This window comes from Ischnura elegans, chromosome 3 (genome assembly GCF_921293095.1).
Source record: "Ischnura elegans chromosome 3, ioIscEleg1.1, whole genome shotgun sequence".
In the NCBI taxonomy this organism is placed as follows: domain Eukaryota; kingdom Metazoa; phylum Arthropoda; class Insecta; order Odonata; family Coenagrionidae; genus Ischnura; species Ischnura elegans.
Window position 1 is genome coordinate 96,246,028 of NC_060248.1, and position 21,561 is coordinate 96,267,588.

Here is a 21,561-nt window from a genome sequence, read left to right on the forward strand (position 1 = left end):
CGGTGTTATCTGATTATTTCTGTTAGTGCAATTTGGAAAACAATCTTTTGTTATTGAAAATTAAGTATGGAAACAAAGAAGGACAGTCATAAACCCAGGATGTAGTGTGAATAGGATTTCCCCTCCCAGAATGCCAAGGAGACACACATTAGTGGGTGTACCCCCTTCAATTGCTTTATCCTCTCCAAGCAAACCCCTGAAAAAATTTTATGGCAACAAACATGTCATTCAACGAGTAGAATACCAAAAAGTTCAATAAAAAAATTTGTATTATGTAAGTGACTTGATAAAAAAGTAATAATTCCAAAATTTAGTATTAGTTTCTCATGTCAAGTGAAAAGCAGCAGGAAAAAATAACCATATCACTACAAAGTGGCTGTAATCATACCTGTGGAAGTCAGTGCATTTTTATCTGAAGTATTAAGGATTCCAATCTATACAAGACTTTGATTAATAAATATCTTATTGTTAGTCTTACAGGGATAGGATGGAACATAATGTCCATTCATCATTGGTTGAGATGATAACCAGATACCCATTGCAAAATGCGCTGTGGGCTTACCGAAGGTTCTCCTCACAGGGGACATAAAAGGTTCCCACAAGAGACTAATGGCATCGTCAATCAATTACAGAAAGTTGGCATGGGTGAATGAGTCACACAGAGACAGGACATGAAATACAGCTTCAAAGTGATAAGCAACTGTGAGAGCATCACAAAAATTTGAGAGTAGCAGTTAAATGAAGAAGTAACAATTTCTTTCTCTCACTTATAAAGTAAAAATATCAAGTCTTCTTGCATGCGTGAACAGCTTTTATTTTCCTTGCACTATCATCTATCCTCATGAGCCCCAAATCAGATATGGAATCAGGGCTTGGCAAGAAATTCTTAAAAAATACTTCACATCTGTTTACTCACCAGCTAATGGGAGACTACTGCCTTGCCCCCTAGGATGCTAGGCTGCACAAACAATCCGATCCACCGCGTTCCTTCATTACTAACAATGGGTGGGAGCCTGTTCCTTTCTTAGATTTAACTGCTTTAACTTTTGAGGGAACTTTCTTTTTTATAGCCAGTATAGCAACGGTTCTAGACTTTTGGATCAGTTCGGAACTTGGACGGTTCAACTTCAAGTCAGTCACTTCATTGTCAATGACTGTAATTAAAATGAGTCAGGCAAAATGCAATTAATTTAGACTATTGCATCTGCAATATCATAAGTATTGATATCTTCAGCGAAGAAAGTAGGGGTACCCTAACATCAGTATTGCGGGTCCGAACAAAATTACCACTCTATCTGGTGTAAATTAAATATCCAAGGAGGGGGCTATAGCTCCTCCCCCACTCCCTTAGAACCGCCACTGTCAGAGGTTAAATATTAGGTAAGCATGGGATGGGAGGAAGATAAAAGAATTTACTGATGGGACATTAAGGACTAGGATTTTTTGTGCATCGAAAAGGGAGGACTAATTTGGGAGGGTAGACCAGATGTGGTAACTCGTAAAATGCTTCATGCAAACCTACCTTAATTAAGAGAATACTTCTGATAATAATTCATAACCAACAATATCCAAACTCATTCGGTATCCTCAGTTCTAAGGTATTTGTTCTCATTCACATACTTATCACCTCCTATGGAACCAGTTAAACCTGATGTTTTGTTTGCAAACATTTAGCCACTAAATGCCCCTGGAGACAGAATCAGTACTGAAACCACAGTAAATATATTGCTGGCTATTACACCGAATCACAGCTAAATCATCTCAACAAAGGTATGACATTTAATGAGAAGGTATTCTAATATGCTCCCTTTTCTATCATTCGACACAATATACCGACCTACTTCAGATTGTCATAAGAAGGGAAAACATGGGGGAAAAGCACCAGGCAGACTGCATTTCCTCCATCATCAACTAACTGTTTGGTAACCCAGCAGACTCCAGTCACAACCAGCGGACATCCCATCAGTCAGACAGAGAACAATCTCATTATAACCAAAGCTGACAAAGGTATCACCATTGTCTTTTATCGAAAGCTGACTATTTAGATAAGTTCATACTTGTCTGAAAAACAATTATTTTCAGCCAATGACAACCACCAACTACCCTACTAACAAATTCCAAAAAAAGTTATAGGAATACTAGCACAGTAAGGAGATTGATAAGTGCATACCTGTTACCTCCAAGATTAAACAGATTCCCCATATCCAATAAAGAATATCTGCCTCTGAGACGTGTTTTATCACATTTCACTGCCCTAGCGCACAACCTTGCCATGCATTATCATATTGGATAAATAATATCTTTAAGAGAATTGCATGGTTTGGTTCAAAGAGATGAGTCATCAATAAAATTGATCTTTCACAAAAACTACTTAAGTCGAATGTTCCATAAATTGGGAAACTTATATACTTCGAAATTACTAATATATTTACTGATTACTAATTTATTTCTGTGCCAGCAGATGAAGGTACTACTGCTGTGGATTTGCTAAAAGGTGATTTGAGATTGACATTGTAACTAAACACTTTGAAATTCAATAATTACTCAGAACTACTTTATTTTTGACAACAAAAGCTTGAAATCCCATCACAATTGGGCTATGGGATCACTAATTTCCCCCATTCAAGGTGACATTTCCATTGAATTCCTGGAAGAAAATATTTTTGAATCTATGATGCATTGATGAAATAAATTACTGGTACCGATATGTTAATGAAATTTTATGCACGAGAAAGGGTATTTACAAAAACATATCAAGTTTTAAGAAATGCTACACAACCTTCACGATTCGGTTCATTTTACTGCGGAAACCAGTGGCAATATTTTATAAGTTTTAGACGTAGCCGTAAATATTAAATCTTGTATGCAAGAATTTTCAATCTTTAAAAATACCCACTTTAATTGATGCTGTGATGCCAAGTTATCCAGCCCAAAGCCACTGCTACTGACAAATAAATCAAAGGAAGAAAAAAAGTATTCAATAGGGATCACCACAACCCTGTCCCCAAGTGATGACAAGTTATCTCTTCGCCTGACCAGAGCATTTCCTATAGAAAAGCAAAACTGTCATTTTACAGTAAGAATACATTTGACAGTACGTTATTTAACACAAAATAAATTCAGTGACAAGGACCATAGTTGTGTATAGAAGCTGTGCCGTAACACGCCCACCTACAATTCCAAGTTTGTGGGTCAAACTGGATGTGCAATTAAAACATGAGTAGTGAGCATAAGAAGTATTTAGAAAGAGGTGATCCTACCTTAAATTTTGCTAAGCATTTGCAGTACTCTAAACACTTAAACATGTGATTGTAACTTTAAGGTTCTCCTAAACCAACATAAAGAGGAAGAGTTGGACTTGTAGGAATCAGAATCGCATTTCTATGGCATGTCAAAACAAAAATGTATGTTTAAATGACCTTTTGTGGCCTTCACACCACTCATCTTCACTAACAATCAGCTCTTTGTTCCTTAGAGTTGTCCAATACGTACTCCTTTCACATCTCCCCAAATATCTAGCCACCCCCTCCCACCTCTAAAAATTGTAAAAATTAGCTCACAACATGTTTAGTTCTGCCTTGAAAATGACTTAGTTCGCTGAAGCCTTGGTTGATAAATAAAAATCTGTGGACCATACGAATGCATTTCTGTCATTATGCTACCTGAGCAACTGACAATGATAGTATGCTTTCATGGTATACTCTAGTCTAAATAATGATCAGCAGAGCAGCTATGATTTTATAAGTTCTTGGCCACAGTATGGCACAGAACCCTAATAGGGTGCTCTCATAGGATTAAAAAGTTAATTTTTTTACACGTGTAGATCAGTAAGTTAAAGTTATTAACGTATGCAAAACAAGACTACACATTTCTCAATATTCTTGCTGCTACAGAGCTTCAAAGTTCTCGAAAAAGGCTAAATTCTTTCGTGCTGCAAGATTGCGAGTAAGCAGAATCGCTCCATGGCAATAACAAAATGGTAACAATGATGACAAACATCTATGACAATACTGATTCATAGCTTGAAGGGTGTGGTGAAACGGTTGTGAATAGTTTAAAAGTTTTTAGGGTCCACGTATTGCGCAATGGCTGACTCCGACTTCGCTAAGATGCATTCTGAAGGTAGATTAATTCATGGTCGCTTATTTCTTCTCCAGTAATGAAGATTTCTTGGGTCAGAGTTGAGTAGCCGCAAAATTGAAATGTAACATAAATTAAATCAACAACCTCGTCCGCTAGCAATCTGAAGCTTGGTTTGTATCTCATTTAACTGTCATTTACTCATTGCTTTTAATGTGTACTTGGAGCAATATTGGAATATGTGAAGTTAACATTTTGGAGAAATACAACAGAACATATTTGACGCCGATTTACTTAGCATTCCTTAGGTCTGGAAGAGAGACATGCGGTGTTTCAGCAGTTGGATAGGTTCAACTGTTAATAAATTTGAGCGTTTGCACTGTTGAGGCTAAGGTAACAACAGAAAATAAAGCGAGACCAATAATCTTATACTGTAGAAATCACCATAGATGAGGAGGATGAAAAAGTAATAAGCGCTGTTTGTCAAGACAGTGCTGCATCTTCCAGTATGCATAAATTCTTTAAACCTGTCCATTATTCTGGATAAATATTTCATTTCAGTTATTCATGACTGGTGATGAAGTTAACATGTAATGCTATGAAAAAGTAAACTGTACTGAGAGATAAGTAGGTTTTTCTAAAACTGGGACAAATAGTCGCCTGGCACCACGTAAACGTATTGTTTACTGGACACGCTCAGCCAACATGGCGATGGGTCGTTTAGAGCACAAAATTACTATATAATTTTCCAAGTGGAATTTTACGAATAATACGCAGGTTAGAGAAGAACTGCTTTCACTGTACTTTTCACCGTAAAGGATATTTTTTATCGCATAATCATTCATTTTCAGTGGAATTCCCCATTACAGGCAAAATTATTTTTCCAGACAGAAGAACACATTAAAGCTACCCAGGAAAACTAGACATTGAGCGAACTCTAAGTATGTAGCAAGACATAAAAACATATCGAGACAAATGATAATTTTACGCACAAAATGATTTCCTTCACACCACTAAATGTCAACCACCACAACCTATGACAATGACAAAATATTGAATCATCATGCCAATTTTGCCATGAACACTGTGATAAATTTGCAGAATGACATCGTGGAGGAACCAATAAAAAAATCAACTATCATCATGAATGTTCAGTGTGCATTGTGTTTCATTTGAAGAATTGAGGAAGAGTTAGTGAAAAGGTACCCCTTAATGCTCAGGAAAAAATAGTAAAATTTTAAGAATTTTATTGAAAAATTGTTACTAAAGACTTCGCGAGAAATACCACACATCACATCCTTGCAAGACAAAAATTATCATTCATCACTCAAAATTTGTGTGCAGTTCACAATAATTATCATAATTAAATAATTGGTATTTAGAACAATATTCAGTAAAGCCCTGCCAGTATTCAGATTTGGCGTAGGCATGAACAATATAAATCAAGAGTATAAGGGACATAAATATTCGCCTTTCGACAATAACACAAAATATCAGAATCAATGCAATAAAACAGAAAGTAGTGTTGACAGAGCCATTCCATAACTTCACTAACACAATAAGCCACCTCAACCCCCATTTGATAGTCTTGAGCATTTCAACATCCATGAAATACTTCACCTGAGTTTAAAATTCATGTTTCCAAACCCAAGGCCATTTTCCAATATACATTAAATATGAGTGACTGGTGATACTCCTAATTCAGTTTGGCTATAACTTTAAATAAATGCACATGAAGGAAAAATAACAAACCCCTTATTACAGGCCTGGAACATGAGAGATAATAGTTCAAAACCAGAGAAGAACTCGCAATCAGAAGCATGGTAAGAATTCATTGATGCAAGGAGAACATACTTCTAAGTTTAAAGCGGGTCTTCCTGCCAAAACCTAACATTTTAGGCAATCCTTCCACTTGAACGCATATTTTCAATAACTGTCAATATACCAGAAACTCATTAAGGGAGCAAAAATTATTAGACCAAATTATAATAAATCCTTAAAAAAATCAGTTTTACATTCACTATGTGCTGCTCCCATTTCCCAAATAATGAGTATTTTTAGTTCATCAAATTGCTGATTTGACACAAAGGACATGAGAAAATTAAAATAAATGCATTTCTAAAATGAGTAAAAAACAATAAATATTTTGCTCTCATCATAGCTATGACTAAATGCTGTTCATCAGGTGCTGATATATAAGAAGCCAACAGGAATTATGTACTTAACATCCAAAAACTTTAAAACAACGTTATCTACTAAATTTCATTGCAATATATGTATTTCACCACCAGGTTCTCAGCATCTTATCAAAGTTTCAAGCATCTCATTGAATGAAAAAAGTTTGCAATAACATGGGAGGTTTAAGGTGGGTAAACAAAAGTAAAAAGGCCTAATGCTATCAGTGTCAAAGCAATCAAGGATATTTATATGAAGACATGCCCGATTATTTTCATAGAAGCCCACTCAGTACATGTCAATAGTGTAAATTTAACATTCTTTCAAGATGAAAATCCTGTAAACCATTCGTTGACATTAACATAATGTAGAATACAAGGAAGAAAGTAGGATAAAACTGTTTAATTTTGTGTTACTCTTTACTTGTTTCATATAAAAGCAACTCTTGGATTTAATTCACTCCAAACTTCATGCAAAAACCACTATCAATTTCTCACAAGAAGCTACAAATTTTAAAATTGATCGCTTATAAGATATAAAGAGCAGAGCAAAGGAAAGACTATGGATCAGACAAGCAATATGGAGGGACTTCGAACACTCACGGCACTGAAGTGGGCGAGTTAAAAAGGAACATCATCAGAACAAGGAACTGGGAACTGAAATATTCGATATTTTTAAAAAACCAGGAATGATACGAAAACAAGTTGTAAATCCAGCAGTGAGATGTGGCATCACTAAGGGCAAAAGTATCCATTAATTAAGTCTTCAGGTCCATTTTTATAGAGTTCTTACAACACTTTTACTTGGAGAGACATCCAAAATTCATACTTCCTCACTATTTCTCTCCAATATGCCTCTTCTTTCACACTCTATCTCCTTATTTAAGCACAAATCGTTTGGTGCATGCTGCAATCACCCTGAAGGAGGAAATATGTAATGCAAGGAATGCTCCCAACCGATTTAGAGCAAGCATCGCGTGTGTGGCAGACGGGGAAGAGTAATGTGGAATAAAAGCACGATTATAATTTTGCACACAATGTCCTCGCCCAGCACACCACTCCCAACAACCATCAGCGCTCAGTTATGTTCAGGTCCCACCAAAACACTCGGCACACCATTACACACAAAAAAGTAACACAAGGGAAAAATAATAATGCAAAACAAACACGCCTTATCGCCTAAAAACTCCCCATCTTGGATTCAGAACACTCCACCTTTCCCTCTCAGGGGCCCAGGGGCCATGGTCGAGTTTGCTTGGGGGGAAAGATTAAGTGAGAGATGATGAGGGAGTTTCATCCCGGCGAAGCATTCTTCATATCTTCCACTTTTTTTAGGGGGAGGGAGTCATTAAGGGGGACCGGGAGGGAAGGATTATCATATGACATATACATGAGAGGTTTTGACGGAGGTAACTGGATATTTGTCAGGGTGAATGGTGGGTGTGGGTGAGAGTGGGATGAGGATTTGTATCAGGGGGAGGTGTATAACCAGCACAAGCTAATTTGCTGCCATTGGAAACGCTCCAAATGAGCCAGTGTCACTTAACAGACAAACACTGTGACCGTTAATTTTTACAAAAAATTTTAAAAATCACACATTCATCGACCCTTCCGCAACCCCTGAGATCTTGCCCACATCTCGGCGGCACATCTCCCTGAAAGCACACCACATACACAAAACTTAGGTTTAACAACAACCTTGACATGACAGTAGATAAGAAAGAGCCATTAAATTAAAAGAAGATCACAAAATATGGATGGAATTACAACAATGAACAACCAGTGAATACGAAGGTGCCAAAATCATTATAGATGAATAGGCTTGCAGGTTATGCCAATGAGATTTATTTCACATGCCACATTGTCCTCATCAAGTTAGATTTAAAACCACTATCCTCTCAATTGACAATAACCGATGAGAGTCAACAACTAGTGTCTTCATTGTATGAGACTATGGCTAATCCAATTAAAAAGATTTGTTATATTTGAATTCCTTAAACACTTTTGGAATTAACATTATTAGGATTTTCTCAATAGTACCCATATTACTTGAGGACCTACTGCTAACTCAAAAATAGACTCGATTAAAAATTTCTGCCTTCAACAAAGTGGCCATATACACTGTAATCACAGGGCAGTTTCTTTCTGCAGCAATTTTATCCCATTACTCATTTTTCAGCTTTGAGGAGGCAGTGTTTGCAACTAATATAATCTCAATTAACCAAATCAATACCTGTCAGATGCAGGTCTATTTTAAACTTTTACGTCAACTCTATTTGTGGTAATGCCCACCACTTAATAATATTTATTGCATCAACACTGCAAAAAAGCATACTTTTAAACTTGTATAAGTATCTGCAGTTGGCTAATAAGAATACATTAAATACCTTGTTTTATACTTATATGCTCATTAATCTAAGAATCAGTTTCCGTTAATTCAGAAATTCTTGATAAAAGAAAATTCTTAATTGAAGATATTGAATTATGAAAAACATGTTTATAAATTTATATCCAAATGAAAAAGAAAACACATATCTTTCAGGATTTATGGGCTCTTAGCCACATTAAAACCACTACTAAAAATATTGAAGGCATCAATGGTACTAATTAGGAATACTTAAGATAAGGAAGGTAATGTATAGCAAAGAAATATTCTGCAAATGAGTCCACATTGTTTAAGAAATATTTAACCTCACCTTGAACTCCTGTTATCCAAACATTAATCCTACAAACATTCTTCTTGACTTTTTCTAACACACCGGGCTACTTTTCTTTTAAAATCCGTGTAATTTTCCCGCCATTCTTTCTGCAATGTGAAAATAAAATAGATTACAAAAAATGAGCATTTATAGTCTGTCAAGGTAATAATGTCCTTATGTTATAATAACAAACTTGTAAAATATGTAGTAAGTTACAATCATAGGTTACATAACAAGGAAATCCCCTGATGGTATCTCAAAGATCAATCCACTCTTTTCTACACCAACTTCACAGCATTCTAGGAGCATTGAAGAGTAGATTTTTTTCCCAAAGACAAATCATTATGCTTAACTGGATGGATTTGATTACTGAAGCCACACATTTTTAAAGGCAAAACTAACATTAAGTACAAGAACATGAATGATTGTCCTTGAATTGTATTGCTACAAAATTCATGGGAAGTAAATGTAAAATTATGAAAGGAGAAAAGAAAGGGAATTTAGGACTTACTAAATGTCTAGCCTTATAAGAGAAAAAGAAACTTACCAGCTCTCTTTTCCCTAACATGATTCATTCCTTTGAAAAACTTAATGTTACTATACAAGATCACCGTTAAGTGTTTGGAACAGTATAGATTATGGTTAATGATTGCTACTTCTAAACTCCTTTCTACCATTCCACACCAGCAGACATACTGAGAAAATTCTCAATGCTACATATATAGACGATGACATTACAATAAGGTAGTTTCCTTCATCAAAGAAAATGAAAGGAATTGATTGCCATTCGTTACCCAACATTAGTGTACTCATAATGTACATATTATTCGGTTTTAGAAATCCCAGTTTAGACTAGTTTGCGATGCCACTCCCAGTGACATCACAGGGACCTAGATTTTAAACGAGTAGTAAGGAGGTTTATATCATCTGAGATTACAATGCATGCATGTGGCACATAGCTCAGGGAAACATTTCTTAATAATCACATATTAAAATTGCCTATGGTCGGAAAGTTTCCTTGATTTTATAGGGTATTAATAATCCTTATTTAAGCCAAGTGCTACCTGCTAGCAGCCTGCATTGTATCGGCACACAGTCTCGCACCAAAGTGGCCTCACGGTGGCAGCTGGATCCAGAATGACGTCAAACGAGCTTTTCCCAGCATTCATACTTAGCCGTCGCATTTTTGCACGCTTGAAAATTTTCACTTTTCATTTAATCGCGAAAAATAGATATCGTCATTTAAAAATCTAAAAGCATGAAATACGAACTCCAGGAGTAATAATCTTTCGATTTAGGCAATTAATAAGATAGGAAACCACCTTATCACAGAACATTATCCCTTGGACAGCTCAATCACAGATACATTTGAAGTGGGCAAGTGCCACTATAACAGGTGAAATAAAAATATACCACTGATCAGCCAGCAACCCACCATTTAGCACCATGGTAGCATAAAAATCCCAACACCTCTCCACGTGATATCCAGCTGCTTCCTAGTAATATCCAGTCTCACAAAAATCACTCTGGCTAGCTTTGTACGTGAACAATTTACCCCTATATAGATACATCATAAAGGCAGGCCATGGAGCCGGGGAACTACTTTCAGCACAACCATTAGCTTGCCAGTTCAGGGCAAATTGAATACATAGAAACTGACTAATTTCATACTTACAGCTGCATCCACATTAGCCGGACTTTCATCATTAGGGTCAGCCAGCATTGAAATCACTGAGATTAATATGGTTTCTACAGTGTGAACTGGAAGCCATCGCTCAGAAGCTTTTTCATATCCCCATTTATCGTCGCCAGGTTCATGCAAAATTGAGATACACACATCTCCATTCTTATCAACTGAGGATGAAAAATAATACAATATTAGTGGAATAGAGAATAGATCTATAAGCTCATTACTATGGTAAATCCAACTAAAAATTTGAGTAATTTCTCAAAACTTTTTTTTTTAAATTGTACATCAGAAGGCCCTGTAAAAAGCAACTAATGAAATGGAAAAATGAAATTCACTGAGTGTTTCAATATCCTGAGGAAATATAAAAAAAATGGATAAAACAACAGGATTCCTTCACAAGTTACCATCTTCTGAAAGAACCTTGAAGGACTGAATTTAGCATCACCACACCAGAGCAAAACTATAAGGATAAAATTTTGTTTATCAACACCAATCATGAGCCCACTAACAGAACCATTAGGACAAAAGAACCAGACATCAAAAGATCTACAAGGCATTTTGCCTTTTTGTTAACATAAGTCAAATGTAAAAAATATCTAATGAGATCATAAATTACTGCACAGTAACAACAAAAATAATTTGCTGACGATTTAGAGATTAAGTCCTTGCATACAATTCTTTGAAAACCAATGAAAATTACTGATGAGAGCAATTGTGACAGATAACAGTTTTCCTGTATTAAAAAAAACTCCCCTGAGTGATGTCTCAAAAATCTTCTAAGGAAAGCACTTGTGACTCCAAAGAACACAAATTTCCATTGAACTTGCTTTCTCTTTGAGATGGTTTGGTTATCAGATAATTAAATTCTGAAAATTTCTAATGCAAAATTTGTACCTCTTTGTAGTTAAGTTTCACTTTTTAAAAGAACATTGGCACAATTTAGTTTTGATATCTTGTAATAACTAACAAGCAAATATTTTGAAAATTTTTAAATTTTTATGCATTAAACATTACATCTTTGTCATTGCACATACGAAGTTTGGAGTTTTAAACAGCAGTACTTTTTTTTTATTATTACTCAGCATATGCACCTAATTTTCCTCCGTATCCTTGTGATATGCCCAACAGTACAAAACACATTATTCCATATCAAATTTCCAAATATCACATCCTTGATACTTAACGATCAAAAGACAATGATAGTGATAACATAAAACTTCTTTGCCATTGACTAATATGAACAACTCATTCTCTTAAAGGGGTCATCAGAAAAGATTTCAAAGGATAATGAGTTCACTACAAAAAATAAATATTTCTTCTACTTACGAGTAATCACAGAATAGGACAGATTAAGATAGTCACAAAAATAACTGCATTTCCAACCACAGCAAATATTTAGTTCTAGGAATACAAGCCAAGTCGTTCAGCCAAGAATGAGGCAAGCAACACTCATGAGAGTATTCCCACATTATGACATAATAATGACCATAAAAGCTTTGAAAATAAGTGGACTACTCACTATTAGGATGCCAAATTTCCGTGATGAACTTCATCCTGGGAGGCCGTAGAGGGTACTCTTTGGGAAAATATAAATGAGCTTTGAAAAAGCCTCCTTCACTGAAAATTTAAAGAGATAAAATTAGCCAAAAGTAAATACATGCAAAAAATTACCAAGTTAATACAATTGTGACCATGGAACATCATAAAAAATTGCAATGAGAATTATCATGGGCAGCTATATAATTATTGTAAATATAAAAACAGAAAAATAGGCTATGGCACATAAATGCACCTTCTCAAACTCCAATCACAATGGCGCAACAATCATCCCATTATTAAAATACAACTTGACCACCAAGCAAAATCTGAACTTCAATATAACCATACATGGATAAAAAGCTGATACCAAGGAAATGCTTTCTGTATATAAATAAGATATATACAACAGCAGCTTATATAAGAAAACTTGATGGATTATACGATATTATTTTCCCCGAGACAATAAATAAATGGAAAAAATCACATCATTCTTAAATCAAGAAAATCATACTAAACAATCATCTACAACTTTCACAAAAAAGACAGACATCCAATAAATAATACGTTATAATTACATATAAATACGTGTCATCATTACCACCAAATCAGTGAGATGATGCATTTGAATAGCAAATAGGGTAGCCATACATCATCATTGCTGCACACACATACTAGAAGTTAGTTGCAAACTGACATTCCACAACATTTTAAAAGGTATGGCATGACAGAAATCATTAATGTCCCGCTCAAATATTTCTGTTATATAATTAAAATCAAGAGCCTCCTAGTGGAGATGACAGGGTACATTAAGTAAACATGTGGCTTTTCAGCTAGGAGTTCCTTAAAACATTATATACAGAATTATCCTCAATGGATTCTAAGCAGAAATGTTAACACTGCATGAGAATTTAGGAAGGATACAGGCAATAGAATTAAATATAATGGAACACTTTACTATGTCCTAATCACACACTACAGGCATATTTGTAAGAGTTACTGATACTAAATGCATCTTTTTCTGGAAGACAACGATAAATTAAAAGAGTAAGGTAAATGAAAAAATAAAAAAATTCACTTCCTGGGATGTCTCACAGCATTCAGTTGACATTTTCATTGAGTATCAGCTCTTTAGGTTACATATATCACTAGTCTTTAGCATTAAGACCAACATACTGAGCAGCTAGATTGCAAGGAAGACGGGATAATATGGTATTGATAAAGAAGAAATTTTCTATAAGATAGAGTAAGAGAATTTTGGTATTGCCTGGAATGCATTAACTTCACCTAATGACAAACCTAATTTATACATTAAATTACCATATTGAGAAAGACAAGTCGCTTCACAACTAGTCTACAGAGAGACGATAAAATAAGCAGTATTCAGAATTTGTTTGCCAAATCAGTAGCTAATATTTTCTAAATTCCACAAGCCATCATTTACCACAGATTTGTATGTATGTCACCATGTTGCAATGAGATTAGAATGATTCTGAACAAAGAAAAAATGTGGAAAGGTAAATTCATGTGCATTCTTCATTTGTATGCCAATAGGATATACTTAACATAAGGCATCAGACTACCTATGTTGTAAACCTCTGGGAAGCAAAATGAAAGGGGGATGATCATTTTAGTTTAATATGTATGTTTTGTTTCAGAGGGAAAGTAAATACAAACAATACTTGTGCCACTGTTGATCATAATTTCATGCTTATAGCATCATTACACCCTCTTCCAACCTGCTATCTAACTCTTCTATCAAATAATGAAGGGGTGAATCCATTTCTCTATTCAATGCCTATCTTTGGTATAAACATTTGACTTCTAAAAAACCATGAATGGAGCTTCATATCTCACTTACCCCAATATTGACCAACTAGGGTTTTACCGTACTTCACCTTAAACAAGCAATATTCAAAGTCACATTAAGAAAGGATTCCAGGGCATGATGACGATCTTAGCCATAAAACTAAATTTTAGGGACGATTAATTTCACCCAAATTTCTATGAGGAAGAGAAAACACATTTTCATGAGTTACGGCATCAATGCACTGACCACTAAGTGCACCTTACAGGAATTTCCACATCCTCCTTCAAATCACAATACGGTCGATGATCAGATTAAACTCTAACCCACATTACTTTATACTCGAAACTCATTAAATATTTATTACACGGATGCAAGAATTAACCATGGTTGAATAAATTCCACCGTCCTCATTGAACATATTTAAGCCATTAAAGTCAAATCAACGACGACTTCCAAATTTCAAGATAACACACCAATAACTCGTTGTGGTAACAGTTTTAACCTGAGAAGATCTGCATTCAAATTAGAAGTTAAGTCTTTGGGCTCAAAATATTTTTCATTAAATTCCGCAAGAAAGAAGGCAGAAGAGAAAAACAAATGACGCTATGACTCTTTACAAGCATAAAGAAACAAAGGCGTCGGGGAAAATTTGAGCTCGAGGCTTCACAAAGCACTAATCCGAGTGAAAATTAGAAATAAACGCACCAGCAGGCGTTGCAGATCTTGAGAAGTGATACAAATCACACCCATTCACGAGACTGGAAGCCTTAGTTGCACAAGGATTACTATTCGAATTCGTTTGAAATGCACGTTGTTACTTATACAGTAATTTATTTCTCAAATTTCCTTAAAGACTGATCACTAACAATGAAATTGACGGTTGGTTCAAAATTGTACCTGCTGACATGGTTGACTGAAGAAAATGTACAACATACGCCTACATAGTAAAAAATGCGGTTAATTTTTGATACAATAAAGCTGCATGAATCAAAAGAGCTAAATTAAAGACTCCTTTCACGATAGAGATTAGTAATTATGCATTGGTATGATGGCAAAATACTTCGAACGAATCTACATCCATCATCATTGCTATATAAATAAAAATTTCTAATTACATAACTACTAAATAAAATTCATCAGTATACTTACTATAAAGTGTCCGGTGGACCGATGATAAGAACTTCCCATCTGTATATGTCATTGTCGTCGATTAAACCGGCTGAGAACCCTTCAACCGGGTTCTTGTTCAGTTCTGAGATAAAATTCGGGTAAAACAATTCAGCATTAATAATACGACAGAAAAATTATCATTCAGGGCGATTATATTCAGTTTTCAAGGAAGCTTTCACCGTGAAAGCGAAAACAATGGATGACCCCTTATAACTAAGGCACCTTCCGACTTCGTCGTAATTAAAGCAAATGAAAAGTTACATGCAAATAGCTAGAAGAACAAATATGAGAAATAAATCAGTTATGAGCAAATAAAAATTAGGTTACAGGGTGTAAAAAAAAATGATGCTCAACTATCAACATTTTTGGTAATTTCCCTAACTTAACCAAAGATCTCGTTTTGTGCTACCACAAGGTAATTATTGATTCAAATATCCACCGAGTACTGAAAATTGTCCGCTTAAATGATATATTGCTAACCTAAGGAGTGAAATATGGGAATGAATCAGCTGCTCTTGACAAAGAAGCCACCACTATGTTATGAGGTCGACGTTCCCCGTTCGAAACGTCGAAATCATATTCTGCAACTTCAACCTCTAGGCAATTAAAAATTAGCCAGAATTATTAAATAACATACCTGCTAACTGCTTGCGTAGTAAAAGAGCTGACTGTGGCTCTGACATGAATGAGAGATTGAATTAATCCGTCTCAAACAATCACCCCTTGTAAAGATGGCTAGAGTTCGAAACCTCAAGGCCGCATGCGCAGAGGTGCTAAGCGACTTCCGCCGGTTGCTGCTAGGTATGAGAAAGCACGTTACAAAATTTTCTCTCCTTTCAATGACGGTGCATAAATTAAAAGGATGAACTTTACGAAATCGAACACAAATCAATTTAAAATATTGTATTTTGACTTTTGTGGCACACCGATGGTTTATTTAAACAAATAGCTTCAGTTGCTAACCACAGATGTCATACATACTCTGTAAGCTGCTGCCACCTTTTGCAGAAAAGACGAACAAAATCTAAAATCTCTCTCGAGTGATTTTAGTTGTTTGTTTCACCGGTGGCGCTGGTTCCGTTTAAGTGCGGGGTTGTTCAAATTCATTTTCCGACTGCTCAGTTAATCGGTATGAACAGTTGGCTGATTTATACAACTTTATTGAAATTCCAATAAATTCTTCCAATTTATTCACAGGAGTATTACATTGAAAATATATTAAAAAGCTACACCCATGTGTCAATGAGCTTATAAGAACCATAATTATTGCGAGTCCGGGGATAAAACAGCAATGACTAACTTTGGGGAGATTTGGGATAGCTTTCTGAGTATATTTTCAATTTTAATGTAAAAGGATTTAGGAAGGTACTAGTTTGAGCTTCAGCTGAAATCAGGATTAGGCCATTCGCGTTTAAATGAAGAATATGGTACAATTTTTTAAAATCTCAGCAAACGCATTTTTTGGACTAAAAAAATTAAGGGAAAACTCAATTTTTTTCGTAACAATGCCAAATGAGCAATTTAGCGTCTACTGCAAGGATTAACCAACAGTTTGATGCAGGTTATGTTGAAAGGTGGAAGCGATTAATTACAGAAATTAGTGGATAGTGATAGACAACACGCACAGGAAACGACATTTTGAAAATATTTGGGAATGTACCTTTTTTTAGAGAAATTTTCTCAATTAAATATTCTCGGGTTCTCTGGGATTTCGTCGCTTGGTAGTGCAGTCTTTCATTCTTTGAGCATGGCTTATCAGGCGAGTGTGGTGCTCAGAAACCACAGGAATAAGATTAAAATGTCGTATCCGCTGCCGTAGCCAGAGAGTTGGAAACCAATGCTGTAAAACTACTGCCCTCGTGTGATAATGCGCATGATGAACAGTCTTGAAGCACTACACGATGAAGAAAATATTGCAATCTTACAAGAACAATGGCGCAACTATGGGGGATGAGGGGATGTATCCCCCCTCCCAAAGCCTCAGAGAAATACAAACAAATATTTTAGACTATTGTCTTAGTTTTGGTATGTATTAAGTGCATCTGCTTAAAGTTATATCTGTAGTTTGAAAACTATGTAAAATGTATTTCCAGGTATGTCATTTTAAAAAAAATTTCCCGGATCTCCCGTTGCCTGGGAGGGGGCGCCACCCAAGACCAACCAACCCATATCCCCCCAAAGCATATTCTTAGTTACGCCACTGTTCAAGAATATCCTCAATTCTACGAACACGGCTTAACTGAGTAATATAGTATCATCAGGCGAGGGAGTAAAATAGTATGCATGTAATACTTATGTTTTCTTTATCCTCTGAAACACAAGAGGCGCCCATTTACCGATCGGAGATCAAATCCTCGCATCGTTCAAGGTCGCCAATCACATGATAGGTAAGCGCGTTACGTAAATAATAACTGTCTACTTTGCCTTCTTATGATGGGGCTGGAATCGAGCAGGTATGAAAAGGCGGCAACCATGATACCACCAACCCGGTTGGATACCCGAATAGCTTGCATTGACGATAAAATGAATTTACCGCAGCTATTTGGAATTCAATCGAATAATGAGATAAATATATTATATATAAGATAAATGAGAATATATCATCAACACATATACTAAATGAGTTAATTTACAAAATTGATAAAGGAAAAGTTATAGAGACAATTATTATTATTTAGCGAGCTCGATCAATGATATTTAAAATACAATTCGTCTTAAGGCGTATAAGATAGCTTAAATTATCATTTCAAAGATACATTCATTTATTATTTTTCTATGGTTGCTGAATGGAAAGTATCGTTTTTCACATTATTCGAGCAAATGAACTGAATTACGCTGGTGCGTCCGGTACGACTTTTTACTAATATGCAATGACGATTAAAACCAACCGGTTTCAACACTTAAAGTCCCTTGAAAATGGCGCTAAAGTTTTGAAACCGGTAGCGCATAAACACACACTGTGGAGTAGAACAAAAACTATTTTCCAGTGCAATTAACTTTCGTAAAGTGACAGCCAAAGTTCTGTACATAACAACGAATAGAAAAAAAATAATAATGCTACAAGACTAATATCTTGCGATTTTTATTATATTTATAAATATAATAAAAATCGCAAGGATGGTTTCATGCACAGTTTTCGCAAGAGTTTGGTAACATTCCTGGAAAAGAGTGATGAGGAAATACCGAGAAAGGGGATGAGAAAGTGGCACCGTAACTTCCGCAGTCGCTGGCGACACGGGAGATATTTGCCTCATTCATATAAAATGAGCGCGGGGGGGGGGGGGGAATGGGGTATTTCGTATCCCCAACCTTGAGGCCGTTATACACGATGGCACAGTCAAAATTTCGTAGTGTTAAGCGGTGAATTTCAAGAACGCATGCGAGAATGCGTGGACGTCAGATAGAAAAATAGCTCTTGTTATAATTTCGTTCGTACATTCGGGCAATGACGCCCAATAAATAGAAATGAATGCAACTCCAATATGCGCGCAATTACGTGCCCCGAGTGAAACGGCATTTAAGTCACCTTAGAAGTGAAAGCCATGACACTCCAGCATTAAAAATATCTGAGTTATCGCGGAGGAATACCGTCTACACTTAGCAAAGAAAAAAATTGTAGGAACCTGAGAAATTGTATTTGAAGGTTTGAAGATGCAACGCTCTGACTTCAGTCACCAATTTACTACGGGAAATCTTAGCATTTTAAAATCAAAAGATGTAGTTATTTTATTGACGCGCTACCTATCACACTGCCACGCCAAAAAAAGAAATTAATGCAGTTCTAACCTGCGGAATTCCGTGTCCCGTGTACAATTGTCTACAGGGGCGGACTGCTACGTAGTACATCTCATTCTTCCTGCATGGAGAGGTTTAGTGAGAGCTGAATAAGCTCGAGAATCGTCTAACAACAGACCTCTGAACACCTAGAACTAATATTTAAACTCCCGCCGATGAGAATATTGCGGCGGAATACATCGCACCCCCGCAGCGAGCAATATAACATCCGTTGCTATAAGGAATCTCTCCGCGCTCACAAAAAGCTATGTATTTTGAAACGTTCGCATTTAGGAGAGAATTCTATGATGTGGTAGTGCGCTGCTCCTACTACCCCACGTCCTGAATACCCACGTGGATTTATAAGTTAGTCACTTCACGTTCAGCGCCGAAGAGCGAGAGAAACTTGTGATACCAGCACCTCCTTCTTCACATATTCGTTTTCCCTTCCTCCATTAAACGTTAGAAGCACGGAAAGGAAACGCTTTAATTCGTTCCTTATACTTTATGGCAAACTCTTACTCAATGAATTCTTTATATTTTTAAATAGTTAATTTTCACCACCTCCGTCACCAATCCTCGGTAGTATAGTGGTCAGTATCCCCGCCTGTCACGCGGGAGACCGGGGTTCGATTCCCCGCCGGGGAGAACTTTTTGTCACATACGTTCAAGGTTTTAAGAATAGGAGTAGTCAAGTGCTTTATCACGAAGATATTATCCTCATCCCAAATGATTTTCTTTGAATTGGTTAATTTGCATATCAGTATTTTTTTTACGGGCAGCGATTGAACATCGAAACATGATGCGTTTATCATAACTTTTGTGATGCTTACGGCCATATGTATGGCAGGGAGCAAGATGGGTTTACTTAACGTTATCTAAAATGGTATAAAAAGAGCAACTCTTCATTGCATAGTTGAGAATGTATCGCAGTCAAATCTGAAAAATGAGAAATCCTTGCAGAGGGCAGCAATAAATACATATTACACCGCGAGGCCTCAAAGAAACAGGAGTTTCAAAAAACTCTAATTGCCTAAGCAAACTAAGTAAAGTAAAACTTTAGGCTAGAATTACGGCGTTTACGTTGAACGGTAGATTCACATGTAGAAAAAGGGTCCTGAAAGATTTCATCAAATCATGCCCCGCGAAACAATTTCACGTTCCCAGACCAAGTAGATCTGAATAATTGCGATAATTTAATTGATCATACGACCCGCAGGCAAGAAAAGTGTTCCCAAGCCCTGGTTTGAAGAGGCAGGGAAATTATCATGTGACATGATAGTCTAATTGAATTTATTGTGGAAAAGGTGGAAGGAAGGAACGACAGTGGTAGGCTTCAGATGAGATACATTGAGCGGGTAATGAAGGTTGTAAAATAGAAGACTTAAGTGGGTGATAAATTACTTACTGATAGGAAAATTGAGTGGACAGGTGCTTTAAACATATCCTAGGATTTTTGCTTGAGGCTTTCGCGGCGCTGGATTGCATTTCTCTCCATTGCTTTTCGGGTTAGCTGCGTCGAGGTTGAGTTCTGATATCAGAAATCAAGAGAAATGGTATCTTAGGATTATTGACTGCTGATAATGATTGCGGTTTAAAGAACAATGAAGTCAAGAATTACGTACCACAATTAATGCGATATACTCGATGCGAATGATACAGGAGGTGACAACGAATAATTAAAAGAAATCAGAACCAGCAACGAATTCCGCATCGCAACTCCGAGTAAGCATATACATGAGCAGTGGCGCAGCGAGGGGGGAGGGTCTGGGGGATAAACCCCCCCCCCCCCCAGAGCTGAGAGAAATTTTTATTTTTAATACATTATACTGAACTGATTGATATTACTAATAGAAGAGTGTGAGGATTAATAATATATCCCTCAGAAAGCCGTAAAACTCACCATTTTCAACCATTTACCTTAAAATTCCGCAATTTATTAATCTCGCACATATCCTGGTGGGTATTCCATGACCCCACACACCCCGGTATTAGTTGCACCAAACCCCCCCCCCCCCCCCCCCCCCCCCCCAACCTTAATTCCTAGCTTCGCCCCTGTACATGAGTGACTATCGGCTTCAACGCGCGGTGGATCTTCTTGGCAATGTTGCAGGGTGTGTTTTAATGTTATATCGATTGGTAACCGTATGGTGAAATATCAACAAAAATGGTAATTTCCACACTTTATCATGTAACTTCAATACCGACCACGGTTTAGACACTATGTCATTTTCAAAGATTCCATTTTTCAAGGTTTTTTAAAGGGCAACAGTGTCCAAACCATGATCGGTAGTGGAATTATATATTAAAGTTTGAAAATGAACAATTGTTGTTTGCATTTTACCATGGACGTTGTTATTGGGCCACTGTAAATTGGCAGTATTTTGCTTTATGTGGACATTTTAGGTACTATTAAAAAAATTTTGATGCTAACTTGCTAAGAGGAATGGATGGAAATGTCAGAAATGGATATAGAAATGGAATAAACGAAAAAACGGTGTGAATTTCATTTTTATGAGTGTCGCACCATTCGAGTCCCCGTCAGTGAGGGATGTTGCGTTTTCTCCAGCCACCTTTTTCTCCTTCAACCCTCCCGTCCCTCTTTTCCTCCATCATCACTTTATTCCA

The 21,561-nt window shown here is 36.4% G+C and overlaps 1 protein-coding gene and 1 non-coding gene across 2 annotated transcripts; one reads left to right on the top strand and one right to left on the bottom strand.

The window, feature by feature from the left end:
* Window positions 1-5,312: 5,312 nt before the first annotated feature.
* LOC124156190 (ubiquitin-conjugating enzyme E2 G1) lies at window positions 5,313-15,954 on the bottom strand. Its single transcript, XM_046530570.1, has 6 exons — window positions 15,797-15,954; window positions 15,139-15,241; window positions 12,163-12,260; window positions 10,629-10,807; window positions 8,951-9,060; window positions 5,313-7,909 (listed from the first exon to the last, which is right to left on the bottom strand). Exons 1-5 carry the CDS (start codon window positions 15,840-15,842, stop codon window positions 8,980-8,982), a joined length of 507 nt encoding a protein of 168 aa, XP_046386526.1. The 5' UTR covers window positions 15,843-15,954; the 3' UTR covers window positions 5,313-7,909; window positions 8,951-8,979.
* Window positions 15,955-19,509: 3,555 nt separating this feature from the next.
* On the top strand, window positions 19,510-19,581 carry Trnad-guc. Its single transcript has one exon. It is a non-coding gene; the product is annotated as a tRNA-Asp (tRNA).
* Window positions 19,582-21,561: the final 1,980 nt, after the last annotated feature.